Here is a 15,458-nt window from a genome sequence, read left to right on the forward strand (position 1 = left end):
CAGAGCAGAGGTATCCTTGACCTGCTAAGCAGTGGCAAAGCAGTCGCGCACGTGCCATATTTGATAGCATTCTCCAAACAGAACGTAAAGTGCCTTGAGGTAAGAAGGGTGAGCTGGCTGTGCAAACAGGTAAGAAAGCAAGCACTTGCTGTTAGTGCATTGGACTGACATTTACATATGCCTGCTTGCTATCAGCCCATCTTATTTTTCCTTTTCTCACAGCACAGACAGGAGCCCAGGTTCCCAGCTAAAAGAAGGATGGGGTTTGCTCTACATTCCTTTTCTCTTCCCTGACTCCCATAAGCTGGAAGGATTTTAGTGATTTCCGGAGAGAGGTCATTCACACCTTTAAAAAGGAAGCCTTAGAGCAGACGATCCTCCGGACCATCGCTGCCCCGGGCGAGGGGCGGCTGGGCAGGGAGCAGTGGTGCGCGAAGGGAGCGGATCTGCTCCGGTTGCCCCAGGCAGGATGAACGCCACTCCATCTTTCCGAGTAACTTTGACGGTAGGAGGTGACAGCGCTACTTCGAGCAGCAGGTGGCACTCTTGTAACGTCGCTTAGACCAGACAGAGCAGCTTACGTTTTCCAAATATCATCCTGTGTGGTTTCCTGATCTCGGAGAAGCGTTAAGTTCTAGTAAAGAGCTTCCCCCTCCCCCTCTCCCCCGCCAAGATATTGAAATAAAAATTTCAGATGTTTATTAAAATACAGATGATGGAGAAACAGGGCCAAACCTAGAATTACATTTTCCTGCTTGGCAATGCTGCTGGATAAAGCTGAAGGAAATTAATTTTTGGCAATTTTCTTAATTGTCTTTTTAGGTTGTCATCTTTACACTTATAGTTTATGTAACATTTTATATACTTAGCCTGCCTCCACCCCACATAGTAGTGTATGGAAAATTCACAATTAAAATGAAATTGTGGCTGTTTTTTTTACGTAAAACAACATCAGAATCTACAACCTGTTTGAAATAGTTTTCCTACTTAGTTCCTTAAAGTATTTGTAACTATACATCTTAAATGTTTTTACCTTAACTTATTCCTTTCCTGGCATTTACATTTATACTTTAAGGTGAACGAGTGACAATATTGACACATCTAAGTAAAAAGAATGACTTTGGAGTGGTTATTCATATAATGCCAAGTCATCCCCTAAAGGCACACGGTGCCATAACATAGAAGTTTTTTAATGCAGTTTTTCCACTGCTTCGCCTCTGCCGAGGGCAGGCCCTACGGGGGGGGGGGGGGCTGTAACAGTTGAGGGGTGCTGTTTGTCATGCCAGATGTTTTTTTTCACATGAAAACTGAGCTGTAGAAGTCTTATAAAAGGGAAGATGGTATAATGCAAAGAATAAGTATATTCTCAAGCTAAAAACCTTTGGCTGGTCTTTTTCAGTGCTTTTTCACACAAATAGCAAAGACAAAGTAATGGCGTTGTTTTTCTAATCCAGGGGAGAGCCCCAGGAAAAACCACACGCAAAACAACAACTTTGGTTCTAAGCATTCTTCCAATACAGATTCATATTCCCAATCTGACCAAAATACACTTGGTGTTATTTCACTTCATTATTCATTTTACATCACTTATTTCACATTCATCTTACACAAATTGTTGTAGCACCATTTATTTACACCTTCAAAGACACTGTTCAGTATTATAATACAAGTCCCTTACCCTCCCCCCATTATATATACATCATGTATAAGAGGACTTACAAGGTTTAAGAGGTCATTAAAGGACCTTGGAACAAGTATTACAAAATGAAATAAGGAGAGAAACTTACTACATATGTAGAAAAATATAGAATCATTCCTTCAGGATTTGTCTGAGAAAAACTAGGGAAAAAAACATGGTGGTTGAAGTTAGAAAGATACCTGACAAAGCTGTCTGGACAGGTACAGCCACGTCTGCTATTGCAAGGCAGGCAAAGTCTTACCAAGATTTACAGAGAACTGAAAGGCACAACAACCAGCTGGAACAAGGAAGTGATGTGTTTTCAGTTAAAGACATGGACAAAATTTTACTTTGCCTCTGAAGAATTTTGTCCTTTTTCAGTAAATCCTTAAGTGATTCTCTTCTGGCTATTTACATCCTGCAGAGCTTCAGTGGGAAGTTCTCTGTGATGAGATGATCATCATGCAGAAGGACAACAATGTTAACTTCAAATTCTGGGAGAAGGGAACAAAAAAAATAAGATAAGGAGTTCCATATGACCCTGAAGTGTCACAGTAGGACAAGAGGCAAGTGGTTCCTGTTCTCAGATGCAGCACTGCACTTTACAGGGCTCTGACACACCATTTTCCTATGACAGGGATGAACAAGGTGCTCCAGGCAGATCCTTACCACCGGCATCCCAGACCTTGGGCCATTCTTAGAGAACCCTGGCTCATTCTGGTTCCTCTGGATTAATTTCTGTATCACTGAGAAACTACGACATACGGTCTTCTGGACAACAGCCAGAGTTCAGACATCTAAGATTAAAACATTTTGGGAAAGACACCTCACATTTAGAAGCATGTAAGTGGAAGAGTTAGGGAACAGATTCCTTCCCTGCTCTCAGCATGTAACACAGCCTTAGAATCCTGTTATGTGTGGCCTTATGAAATTAAACTCTAAAATACAATATACCTGCAAACTATGAAAAAAAAAAAAGTCAACAGAAAAGCCTACTCTTTAGATATTATACTGTGTTGTTCAAAACCAAAATCAGTATCAGATCTCTAATCAATCCTAAATGAAGACAGGTAGAGTTAATAAATGAAGGGTACCAGAGATCCAAATAAACTGAAAATAACTGTCCTTTTATAGAGTCTTCATAACTATATTAAGACTGTTCTTATAAACAGAAGTAGATACTACACTGACAGTAACTGTTCGTCACTGTAAATTACTATTCAGTAGCTTGAAATGGCAAAAAATAGAGACGAATATTATTTTGGGGAAAATCACTGTACATATCAGGTGCAAAAATGCTCTTGAGGGAACAGGTAAACAGGTAGGCAAAGCTAGAAAACTAGTTGTGCGCATTTGTCCAAGACAGACAGCAGAAAAGTAGAAGGGACTTCAGTTGGGAAGGGTCCTAAAGGCAGGGGACTTGTAGATTCAATCTGATACAGTAAAATAAAAAAAAAAGAACCAACAGATTCCAGCAGGACAAAGCGAAGAAAAACAGGCTAGCAAAGAGAATTTTTACAGTAATTATTTGAACAAGTGAGGAAAATCCTAAATTTCAGGTGTTTGTTAAGAAAAATGTTGGGTTTTGGCAGCAATAAGCAGGAAGAAGCAGCTGGTGTAGATCAAGAAAAGCAAAGTCACATACAGCTTAACCTTACTTTTCCTGCTTCTGAGTCTGTGCAGCAGAATGGGAAACAAAAAGGAGAGGAAACAGAAAGAGGGGTTCTCGCTGGTGATGAAAAGCAGGAAGGGGTCATCTTGGTGTTTTATTCTTGGGCTACTACTCAAGTGTTTAATCACACATTGCTTTTCGGCAGCAAAATGTCACGTGCCCTTACACTGCTGCTCCTGTCCTTTTACCATATAATTCTATTAGTCAGAAGTAGCTTAATAGTGCACAACTGGTTTTAGTATAGAAGTATTTGGGCTGTATTTTCTCAGCCTCCATGAAATACAGCAGACTGCAATCCTCTTCAGGAAACCTTTACAGGGAAACAGGTGCATGTCCTTCCTTCTTCTTGCAGCGCCAACAGCGATGCCAGAAGCTAAAGTGAAACGAGAAACTTCTCTCATATGGAAGATGCCAACACAGCATAAAGTCTTACGCACTTACCAACTTTGAAGTTTGTTGTTTCCAGGGTAGGGCAGGTGAACAACCTGGGAAACACCATGTATATAGGAATTGGTAGGCCCCTGCAGACATCCCCATCAGCAATCTGAATATTCTGTATTTCCGTGGCATCTCTGGCATAACCTTCTGCACACCCTGGTGAAAGGGGGGAAGTCAGAGACAGAGGAGGGCCACTTGTGCCCAGGTGGCCAAGAAAGCCAACGGCATCCTGGCTTGTATTAGGAATAGCGTGGCCAGCAGAAGTAGGGAGGTGATTGTGCCCCTGTACTCAGCACTGGTGATGCCACACCTCGAGTATTGTGTCCAGTTTTCGGCACCTCAATACAAGAGAGATATCGAGGTGCTGGAGCGAGTGCAGAGGAGGGCAATGAAACTGGTGAAGGGCCTAGCAGACAAATCATATGAAGAGCGGTTGAAGGAGCTGGGACTGTTTAGTTTGAGGAGGAGGAGGCTGAGGGGAGACCTCATCACTCTCTACAACTATTTGAAAGAACCCTGTAGAGAGGTTGGTGCTGGTCTCTTCTCACAGGTAATTATTGACAGAACAAGAGGGAATGGCTTCAAGCTCCAACAGGGTAGGTTTAGACTGAACATTAGGAAAGAATTTTTCACAGAAAGAGTGGTCGGGCATTGGAATAGACTGCCCAGGGAGGTGGTTGATTCACCATCCCTGGCTGTGTTTAAGAGACGTTTAGATGTGGTGTTGGGGGATATGGTGTAGGGGAGAACTTTGTAGAGTAGGGTAGATGGTTGGACTCGGTGATCCCAAGGGTCTCTTCCAACCTAGACAATTCTATGAGGGGAAGGGAAAGAGAGAAAAGAAGGCAGTGGCCAAAATTTAAAACAAAGATATAGTGTGGTTGAGGGGGGAGGTGTGTGTGGGAAAAACATTTTGCCCTTTGACCTGCAAGTTTTTGCATTAGCACTCTGAGTTCAGGATCATAGAGGTTATTTAAATTAATGTTTGGACTGTTCTACCTGAAGTGCAAAAGAATTTTTTGCAAGTCTTTTTTAATTGTATGGCGTTTGTCAATCTTTCACATTTAAGCTGAAAGAGTGCAAGTGGTAATTCCCACAGTCTATACACATTCTGTTTACAGAGAAACTTACCACAGGTTTCCACACGCACTAACTGCAGCTCAATACTTTTGACTGCAGCCTCTGCATTCTCCACCACCAGCTCCCCTGTCAGTGGCTGTGTAATGATACAGTTTGTAGAACTGAGATGACCTTTGATGAGAAATTTTGGAAGTGAAGCTCTCTGAAAAGATGGGGGGAAAGACAACTGTAAGAGCAGACTAAGAAAAAAATACCTCATAGAAAGACAGTTATCAAAATATATAGGAAAGCCCCAAAAGTTGCAAAGTTACAAACTCAAAAGTTCAGAAATGCCTCATGTAACTTAAATAATATAACTCTTTCTTTAAATATGTATCCTTATGCAGATGCATTAAGATACCTCTCACTACCCTCCCCCCTGACATGCATCCCCTTACTCATTCCACCCACAGGAGCATTTTTCCTGGGATGAACTGACAAAACTTGGCTATTACAATTAATCCAGAAGTCAGGAACCACATGGTGAAGGAGGTAGGCTGGTAGCAACTAACAGGATGGTCGAGTTAAGACAGCTGGCAGTGCTCTGGAGAGCTGCATTCTGATCTCATTTTCTTATGGGTTACCAATATAGTCTATAGTATCAGTGATTTTCTCACCTTTTAAAATTTATCTCTCATAGCCGCTACTGGGAGGGAAGAGTGGCATTTAAGAATCTACATTTAATGCAAGCTGTAGCATACTGCTTATGTACCAAGACATCAATTGAGGACAATTAATAAAGAGCTTAATTTGAATACAGCATCACACAACTTAAAATTTTTTTAACAGCAAGCACATTTCCTGCGTTTTAAGGAAAGAGCAGTAAGAATAGCTGATCGGGGATCACGGAATCACAGATTCGCGAGTTTTCAGAGTTGGAAGGGACCTCTAGAGATCATCTAGTCCAACTCCCCTGCTAAAGCAGGATTCCCCAGAGCACATTACTCAGGACTGCATCCAGGCGGGTCTTGAGAATTTCCAGGGAAGGGGACTCCTCAACCTCCCTGGGCAGCCTGTGCCAGTGCTCTGTCACCCTCACCGTAAAGAAGTTTTTCCGTGTATTTGAACGGAACTTCCTGTGTTCTAACTTGTGCCCATTGCCCCTCGTCCTGTCACTTGGAACCATTGAAAAGAGCCTGGCTCCATCCTCCTTCAAGCCACCCTTTAGATACTTGTACGCCATAATAAGGTCTCCCCTCAGCCTTCTCTTCTCCAGGCTAAAAAGTCCCAGCTCTCTCAGCCTTTCCTCATAAGGCAGATGCTCCAAGCCCTTAATCATCTTAGTTGCCCTTCGCTGGACTCGCTCCAGCAGTTCCCTGTCCCTCTTTGAACTGGGGAGCCCAAAACTAGACACAGCGTTCCAGTTGTGGCCTCAGCAGTGCAGAGAGAGGGGGAGAATGACCTCCTTCGACCTACTGGCCACACTCTTCCCTATGCAGCCCAGGATTCCATTGGCCTTTCTGGCGACAAGGGCACATTGCAGGCTCATGGATAATTTACTGTCTACAATGACAGTAGGGATGTAGTCTCTAAATCAGTAGTAGGGATGACAGTCTCTAAATCAGTTTCCGTAAAAGACCAAAGCAGGAGTTTTGCTCCCCTTGGCCACCCCTTTTTCAGGCCAGCGGACATCACAGATGCTCTCTGCCAGCAGAGGAACTCATACGCCAGAAGCTCCAGTTACGTGTCAAGTTCTGGCAGGAGGCATACTGGAACAGTGGAGTTTTCTACCCACATCTTCACCATCCAACTTTCTTCAAACCCTTCGAGCACCCTGCTCTAGCCTTCCCCTTCTTTTGCAAGCCTTATTCCTCTCTCCCTCCTTCATCTTTTGTTACTGACATCTTTGATGTTAGTCCCTACCTTCCAACCATCTGTTCCCATTTGCTTGTGGCCTTGGATGTCCTTGCCCATGGTAGCCAATTCTCCCTTCTTCCAAACCAACTCTCTTGTCACAAACTTTTTTCTCCCAATCTATTTGTTTTGCTTCTTAGTCCTGGCTGCCAGTAGCAATGGCAGAAAAGTTGTCCTCGGCTATTGTTTACACTGGTTCACTCAGATACCCAACAGCTCTGCAGAATTTAGCTGTTCCACTCAAAACAAATCTTGGGGGAAATACAAAAGAGAGGAATTTGCATGTGTTTGGTAAACGTGACCTCACCTGGGTATTTTCTCCTAACTTAAATAACAGAAGTTACGTCCCTGACAAAAGCACCCTATGAAATATTGAGTCCTAATAATGTATAAGTAAAATGCTTTTTTATCGTATGATCCCTAGCAGGTGCTTCTCATCACCACTATTAGTAAACACAGGGTTGCGTCCCTGCTTCACAGGGACATCATATAGCTATCTCCCTCAACATATAGTGGTCAGAATCTAAGAGACAGAAATAAAAGGAACTTGCGGAATAAAAACTCGAGGCCATTTTCCTCAATCCTAGTCTACGGGATTTTTTTTAAAGGTATATTTCCCCTACAGCCTTACTACTCTTGACAGTACTCTTCATATTTTCATCCTAGCTACATCTTCTCTCATAGGATGTATCTTTTACACTCTGTTTCATAATCCCTCAAAAACGAGAATCAAGAACATAAGAGCAAATCTATCCTGGTTTTTAATCTAACCTCTCTGTGCTTTGCTTGGCTACTGGAAACCTCCTCATCAGTTTTCTAGTAGTCTACCAGAAATTATAGTTTTGTCACAATCTACAGACAAGCAGAGAATTGAAATTTTAATATTTTAATTATACCAAAACAGTGACTTTTTCTACCTGTCCACCAAGTAGTCACTTCAGACCCATACATTTTTCTGAGACAGGGAGAGGAATAAATAAAAATAATATATAAAAAAAAAGGCCACTGCTTGTGCTACCATAGACATTCAATACCATTCTTTAGACAGCTCCACAATTAAATATGAAGATCACAGAATCATAGAATGGTTTAGGTTGGAAAGGACCTTGAAGATCATCGAGTTCCAACCCCCCTGCCATAGGCAGGAACACCTCCCACTAGACCAGGTTGCCCAAGGCCACGTCCAGCCTGGCCTTGAACACCTGGAGAGCTGCATTCTGATCCCATTTTCTTATGGGTTACCAATATAGTCTATCGTTTCAGTGATTTTCTCACCTTTTTAAATTTATCTCTCATAGCCGCTACTGGGAGGGAAGACAGGCATTTAAGAATCCACTTAATGGGGGATGGGGGCCTCAACAACCTCTCTGGGAAACCCGTTCCAGTGCCTTACCACCCTCAAAGTGAAAAACAACTTCTTAATGTTTAATCTGAACCTGCCCTCTTCCAGTTTAAAGCCATTCCCCCTCGTCCTATCGCTACACGCCCTAGTAAAAAGTCCTTCCCTAGCTCTCCTGTAGGCCCCCTTTAGGTACTGGAAGATCTCCCCGGAGCCTTCTCTTCTCCAGGCTGAACAGCCCCGACTCTTTCAGCCTCTCCTCATAGGAGAGGTGCTGGATCAGAGATGTCAGAAGTTTTAGAACCTACTTTTATGGTTGTGTACTTGAAACAGAGAAAGGCACAGGGTCTGCTATTATACCTAAGTGGTATAATAATAACAGAAAATAACTTATATGGAAACACAGTTCATAGGAAGAGCAGACTGCTGAGACCTTAGTATTTAGCAGTAGTCTCAAAAGTAATTTTACCACCAAGAATAGTTATTATATGCTTATATTTGGAAAAAACACATGCTTTCAGTGTGCAGCAGTCTCCAGAGACACGAGAGTACGCTGGGCATAACCTGCTCATCCTCTGCTGCTGGGCACAACCTCTAACTCAGCTGGAGTTAGAGTTCAGCCATGACAGCAGCTTGGTTTTCTAGATTCACCTCCTCCATGCTCAAGAACGCTCTATTCCAACATGCGGCAAGTCAAGCAAAGGTAGGAAGAGACCTGCATGGATGAACAAGATGCTACTGATAAAATCATGAAAAAGAAGAATACAAAAGATGGAAGTAGGGTCAGGTGACCCAGGAGGAACATAAAAACACTATCCCAGTGTGCAGGGATGGTTTTGGGAAAGCCAAAACTAACCTGGAGTTCAATCAATATACAAGCTGGGCAACAAAAAGGGGCATCTATAAGTCTACCAGCTGCAAAAGGAAGACAAGGGTAAATGTCAGCCTGCTACTGAATATGCCAGGGGACCTAGTGACAAAAGACATGAAAAAGACAGAGGTACTTAATGTCTTCTCTGTCTTGGACTTTACTGATAAGATTTGTCTTCAGGAACCCCAGGCCCCTGCAACCACACGGAAAGTCTGAAGCAAGGAAGAGTTATCCTTGGTAGAGGAGGAACAGGTTAGAGAACATTTAAACAGACTGGACGTACACAAGTCCATGGGACCTGATGGGATGCACCTACAAGTGCTGAGGAAGCTGACCCCCGTCACTGTGAGACCAATCTTGATTACTTTTGAAAGGCTGTCATGAACAAAGAAGGTTCCTGAGGAATGGAAGATAGTAAACGTCACTCTTCTGTTAGGAAGACCTGAGGAACTATAGGCTTGTCAGCCATGCTTCAATCCCTGGGAAAGCAATGGAGCAAATAACCCCGAAAGCCGTTTCCAAACATACAAAGGACAAGAAGGATTGGAAGCAGTCAGCATGGATTTATGGAAACGAGATCATGCTTAACCAACCTGATAGCCTTCTATGATGAAATGACTAGCTTGGTGTACAAACAGAGAGCAGTGGACACTGTTTATGTTGGCTTCAGTGCTGGTTTTTACACTGTTTCTCCTAACACCCTCACTGGCAAACTGATGGGAGTACAGACTAGACATAGAGCTTAGACACTGAGGTAGACTGAGAACAGCTTGAACTGCAGGTCTCAAAGGTTTGTGATTAGTAGCACAAAGTCCAGCTGAAGGCCAGTCACTAGTGGTGTACACCAGTGACTGGGGTCAATATTGGAGTCAATATTACTTTACATCTCCAGTGACGGCTTGGATGATGGGACAGAGCGCTTCCTCAGAAAGTCTGCAGATAATACAAAATTGGAAGGAGTGGTTGGTGAACCAGATAGTTCCTTCACAGGGACCCCAACAGGCTGGACAAATGAGGCTACAGGGTCCTGAGCTGCATTAGAAAGTGTTGCCAATAGGTTGGGGGAGGTGATTCTCCCCATCTCTTCAGCAATGGTGAGACAAAACTCGGGATAATGTGTCCAGTTCAGGACTTTCTTGTACAAGAAACACAGAGCAAGTCCAGCCTTTGCTGGATTTGGCCATGAAGATGGTTAAGAGCATGTGACATACAAGAAGAGGTTGAGAGCTGGGATTGTTTACCCTGCAGAACAGAAGGCTCGGGGGGACTTTATCAATGTGTATAAACAGCTGGTGGGAAGGAGTAAAGAAGATGGGAGTCAGACTCCTCAGTGGTATCTAGTGAAATGACAAGAGGCTAAGGAAACTAATAAAAATAAAGGAAATTACTTTTATTTTATTTATTGATTTATTTTGTAATCCTGTGAGGGTGGTCAAACACTGTAACATTGCCAAGCGGCTGGAAGTGTCCATCCTTTGAGATACTGAAAACTTGACTACACATGGCCTTGAGCAACCTGCTCTAGATGACTCTTCTCTGAGCAGAGGGGCTGGACTAACCCATCTCCAACCACAATGATTCTGTGAATATACGGTAATAAGGTAAACAATAGCATGAAACAATCAAATAGCTGGTTATGAGGTCTGTTTTCAGAAACAAGTGGAAGAGTAGGTCGAAATTCAGAAGTCTGGGACTAAGAGCAATGGAAGACAAATTGGGGATGCAGAAGGGAGACCTAAAGCAGGAATGTAATCTTATTAACAGGAAAATCTGGAAAAACAGAACACTGCTTTCAGTGGACAAACAGAAAACAGTGTTCAGAAAGGTAAATGACCAAGACAGCTACTACTGTTCATATAGGCTTCCCAAAGCCACATGGGACTGTAAAAAAAGACGTAACGAAGGATCAAAATATACTTTTTTAAATATACTTTTGGCTATACGTGGTACAGAATGTTTTCCCTTGCTTCACTGCCATCTTTCACTCAGGAGAATGATAAAAATGTTTAACCATTACTGAACAAGGTTCCACCTTACATTAGTCACTACTATCACAAGAGATCAGGCAGAATCACTTTATTGCTTACAAAAGCAAAAAAGGATAAAAGGGAGGAAAAAAAAAGAAGAGCTGATTATCTGCAGGGCAGCATTTAATTATTCCTCTCTTGTTCTCACTCAGAATCACACAAGTATTACATTTAAAATAGAATAATAAGAAAACCCTTACCTCTTTAACATTTTGCAAAGTTTCAGGAGTAATTGTGAAGTCTACTGGGCTTGGCATCAATTTCCCTTTCTGTGACTACAAGTAATGAAAGAGTTAAACTGTAAATTATGATTTAAAAAACACACAGAGAGGACATTAAAAAAGACAACAAAGTCAAGCAACTGTTGGACGTGTTAGTTTTCACGATTGGCTTCATACTGAAAGTATGCATCTATGTCATAAAACCCCTGAGATTTCCTGCCTTTGTTATTGAATAACATTATGATATTGTCTAAATATGAGTCACAATGCATCACAAATCTCAATTGTAGAAACGGAACCATGTCAATTTTTGGTTACTTTGTGTTTGCCATTGCAATAAACCACAACAAGCTCTCCATTTCTAAGTTTTTGGCATAAGCTCTACCTACACTGAAAAAACCCAAAGGATAACAAAACCAAAACATGTGTTTGACTACTCTAAACCACCTGGAAAAGAATACACTACCTATCTGAAACATATGGTATGCTAGAGAAAAAAGTTAAACTTCACATTTCTGTATTTACAAATAATTACATTTTATGTGTCACTTGCAATGTTTTCTTTCATTATTAATACTTAGTAAAATTGAGCATGGGAGAGAGGGGGAGATTATAAATGAACTTGCTCCATTGCTTCAAATATGTTTTATAAACTCTCCCTCCCTCTTGCTATTGCTGAGCACTTTGAACTCCTTCTGCTGCCCTTGCAATAACAGCTCAGGTCTCCTACGCCATCCTCATATTACTAGATCCTCAGCTGATGAAATCTACTGTAGCACTGATTTAATAGGCTTGTCATCCAGCTTCTTTAACTGTAAAACTCCAAAACTTGGTCCAGGTTAGCTTTCCACCCTGGAGAAGCAATTTTGGAGGCACATTATTACAGTTCTTCAGAATCTATTCACACCATTTATCACTAAAACAAGACGTTGAGTCTTTCCTTAAGTGGCTGAATGGGCCCCGAGCTCCGCTGAGATGGCAGCCTGTATTCCGCATCAGGAAGGCAAGCTTTGCTCACCATTCACTGACCTCTTTCTTCTTCCTTATCTCGGTGAGATGCACTGTCTTTTCCCTACATATTTACAATAAGTGGGCAGCACAGCATCAATTATGAGAGACTCCATTGTATCTAACTCTGAATTGGCAGAGCACGCCACCACCACCACCACCAATGGGCTTAACTTGAACTCTTAGTTAGGATCTACCCTCACTACTTAAGAATTCAAAACAGCTTCTGCTGCCCAGCTGCAAGATGGAAGACTGACTGTATTTTCCCATAAATGACAAATTCTGGCAAAGAATAAGGTTAAGGGAAATGGTACATTGAGCACTGACAGTGAGAATTATATGTTCGGTAAAACCTCATTAATTCACCCTGACTGAGAGATTCATGATTTACTGACTTGTGATCTAAGAAGTGCTGTAGTGGGAACAAGAAATAAAACCAGGAAACTGCATAATATGTAATTTGTTCACTATTTTGACAAGTGTGGCTTACTTACAATGTAATAATGGACTAATAAAATGTAGCATAATATATTTCAGAAAATAATGAAATCTTACCAACAGGAAACTTCTTTATAGCATCTAGCTAAATCTTTAAAAAAGGTACTAAATCTTTAAAAAGGGTACTATAGAACTAAAATAACATATTTCCACCATTATTCATAAATAAGACAAGCGTCTAATACTTTACTGTCCTGTTAGAGTTCAAAGTAATGATAGAAACAGTATGTTCTAGCAAGTTGTGGGTGGAAAAAAGAGATACTTAATTAGGCCGGCACAGTCTGTACTGACATCAGATGTTCTGGACATGCGTACAAGTCAACATAAACTAAAAACCAATCTGATACAGAAACTTCAAATAAAAAGCAGCAAAGCATTTCTTGTGAGACAGTCTCATCCCACAATGATATCTCCCCAGGAGGAAGGCTGTCCCCATGTTGCTAACCGCAGGATGCGGATATTTTTTAACCTAGTTATCTTAGCATATTGCCAACCGTGGGCTTACTTAATAGCAAAGGTGATTAAGCTGCCAAGCTTCTTATTTCCAACTTGATGCAGTCCCAGCTTTGAGACTTTGAGTCAGGGCTCTAAACCATAATTAGTCATCCAAAGAACAGAAATCAGGTATTTTCCCTTCACCAACAAACTTTCATTTCTAGGACAGGCATTGTGGGTGCCTGGAACCTTTGGCTAAGAAATGATCAGATAGCCTGAAACAGTGTTTAGAAGAATATCGTAATATTTATCTAACCACACCATTGTTTCAGAACTGAAAGGATGAATAAGAGAATAAACTTAGTGCAGTATGAAAACATCTTATAATTTAAGTCCTCTTTGTACTATTTTCTTTAAATGAAGAGAGAGATGTGTTATTCTAAAGAGAAGCAACTGACACCCTAGCTCTTCTGGATGGTGGTTTTTTTGAAGCTAGCTTCCTTTACATATCCTGTGTGTTGCTATTACGAATTACATAGTTTTACCTCGTCTTCTAACTTTAGTGCCAAACTTCACTTGAAGTGGAAAAAAAAAAACAATCTCACTTTGTATAGTTAATACAAACCACACTTACCAGTGAGTGGACAATGAATTCACAAGTCTTAGTTAGGTCTTTTGCCAGCAAAGAACGTCGCATATCACACCGTAGGGTATACTGGCAAGAACAGGATGACAGAGAAAAAGAAGAGAGGCTTAGTTAAGATTTCCTCTGTCTCTTTTAATTTTCCATCTTTTTATTGCATATATGCAGAATGTTACTGTTATTAATGTATAAGGCATTATTTAAAACAGGTTAGTAGGCAAGGATGGAGAGAGGGGAAGGAGATAAGAGGTATACAGTGATTTTAGATGCTCCCAAACGAAAGCTGATTTTTCTTTGTGTTTACAGCCCCATAGTCATTTGCAAATGCTTTCCGTATCTTCTGCGTTATGTAACAACCTATGAGATTGAGGGACTAATTCACTGACAGAGAGCAGAATTCCTGCATGGCTTCAGAACTGAAATTACATTCAGTTAAGAGTGATCACAGTATTGCTTTGCACCATATTTTGGATAAGTGATTCTCCGTAAGATATATTCACAGCCCCACTAATTTTAAATTTATTGTAAGACTGAATTTAATGGTGGTAACAGTTATATGCATATTTAACAGAGAACTGTCTTTGACCATGCAGTTGAACTTAGAAGTAGCAGCATGCAGTAAAGTCACGCAACAAGGTTAATTTTGGTGTTCACTGTTCAAAAACTTGCTGCCGATTTCCTCTCCTTTCTCCCCTAAAAAGGGTGCCATAAACCAGTGACTGAAAAATAGTATGACCCTGGTTATCACAGTAATTATACACTTCAGCATCTATAACATAGCCTTTCAATGCCCTTACAAAATAGGGAATTTGTTGGGGTGTTGGTTTTTTTTTGTTGTTTCATTTTTAATTCCTTCTTTACAGATAAGGAATTGGCAAAACCAGGTGTACTCGGACTAGGGACTTAGCTTCATAGCTTCTAGTTCATGGTGTTTCTCTGCACTCAACCTGAATATGCATGCAAGAGCAAGATTGGGGAGTATCTCTCTTTTCCCATCACAGACTATGGTTTCCACTGAAGTTGATCACTGTTGAGCAAACCTTCTATTACAGCACTACACTTCACTTAGACCATGGAACACAGTACAATGAGGCAGGAAGACCATGCATGTCTTGCAATTTGGCCCACAGCCTCCTCATCAGTGTCTAATTAGAAGTTCTCTGCATGAGAACAGAGACTTGAGTCTTGACACTGAATCCGCAGCTAACATACTAATACTGAGATCAAGAAATCTTTTGATGCATCCTGGGCTGCATCAAAAGTGTGGCCAGCAGATTGAGGAGGTGATTTTGCCCCTCTACTCCACTCTGGTGAGACCCCACCTGGAGTACTGTGTCCAGCTCTGGGGCCGCCAACATAAGAACATGGACCTGTTGGATTGAGTCCAGAGGAGGGCCACGAACATGATCAGAGGGCTGGAGCACCTCTCCTATAAAGACAGGCTGAGAGACTTGGGGTTGTTCAGCCTGGAGAAGCGAAGACTCTGAGAAGACCTTACAGCAGCCTTCCAGTACCCAAAAGGGGCCTACAGGAAAGTTGGAGAGGGACTCTTTATTGGGGAGTGTCACAATAGGATGAGGGGTAATGGTTTTAAACTGAAAGAGGGTAGAATTAGATTAGATATCAGGAAGAAATTCTTTACTCTGAGGGTGGTG

The 15,458-nt window shown here is 41.6% G+C and overlaps 1 protein-coding gene across 1 annotated transcript in view; it reads right to left on the reverse strand.

Annotated features, from left to right (window-relative positions):
• Positions 1-1,498: 1,498 nt before the first annotated feature.
• VPS26C (VPS26 endosomal protein sorting factor C) overlaps positions 1,499-15,458 on the reverse strand; it is a 28,074-nt gene continuing 14,114 nt past the window's right edge. The window contains exons 4-8 of the mRNA XM_082497454.1: positions 13,795-13,875; positions 11,199-11,273; positions 4,920-5,070; positions 3,792-3,944; positions 1,499-2,172 (exon numbers count right to left, since the gene is read on the reverse strand). Of these exons, the coding sequence (XP_082353580.1) occupies positions 2,090-2,172; positions 3,792-3,944; positions 4,920-5,070; positions 11,199-11,273; positions 13,795-13,875 (543 nt within the window). The 3' untranslated portion in view covers positions 1,499-2,089. The remainder of the gene's footprint in view (positions 2,173-3,791; positions 3,945-4,919; positions 5,071-11,198; positions 11,274-13,794; positions 13,876-15,458) is intronic.

The sequence above is a fragment of the Vanellus vanellus genome (assembly GCF_965231255.1).
Source record: "Vanellus vanellus genome assembly, chromosome: 1".
Lineage (NCBI taxonomy): Eukaryota > Metazoa > Chordata > Aves > Charadriiformes > Charadriidae > Vanellus > Vanellus vanellus.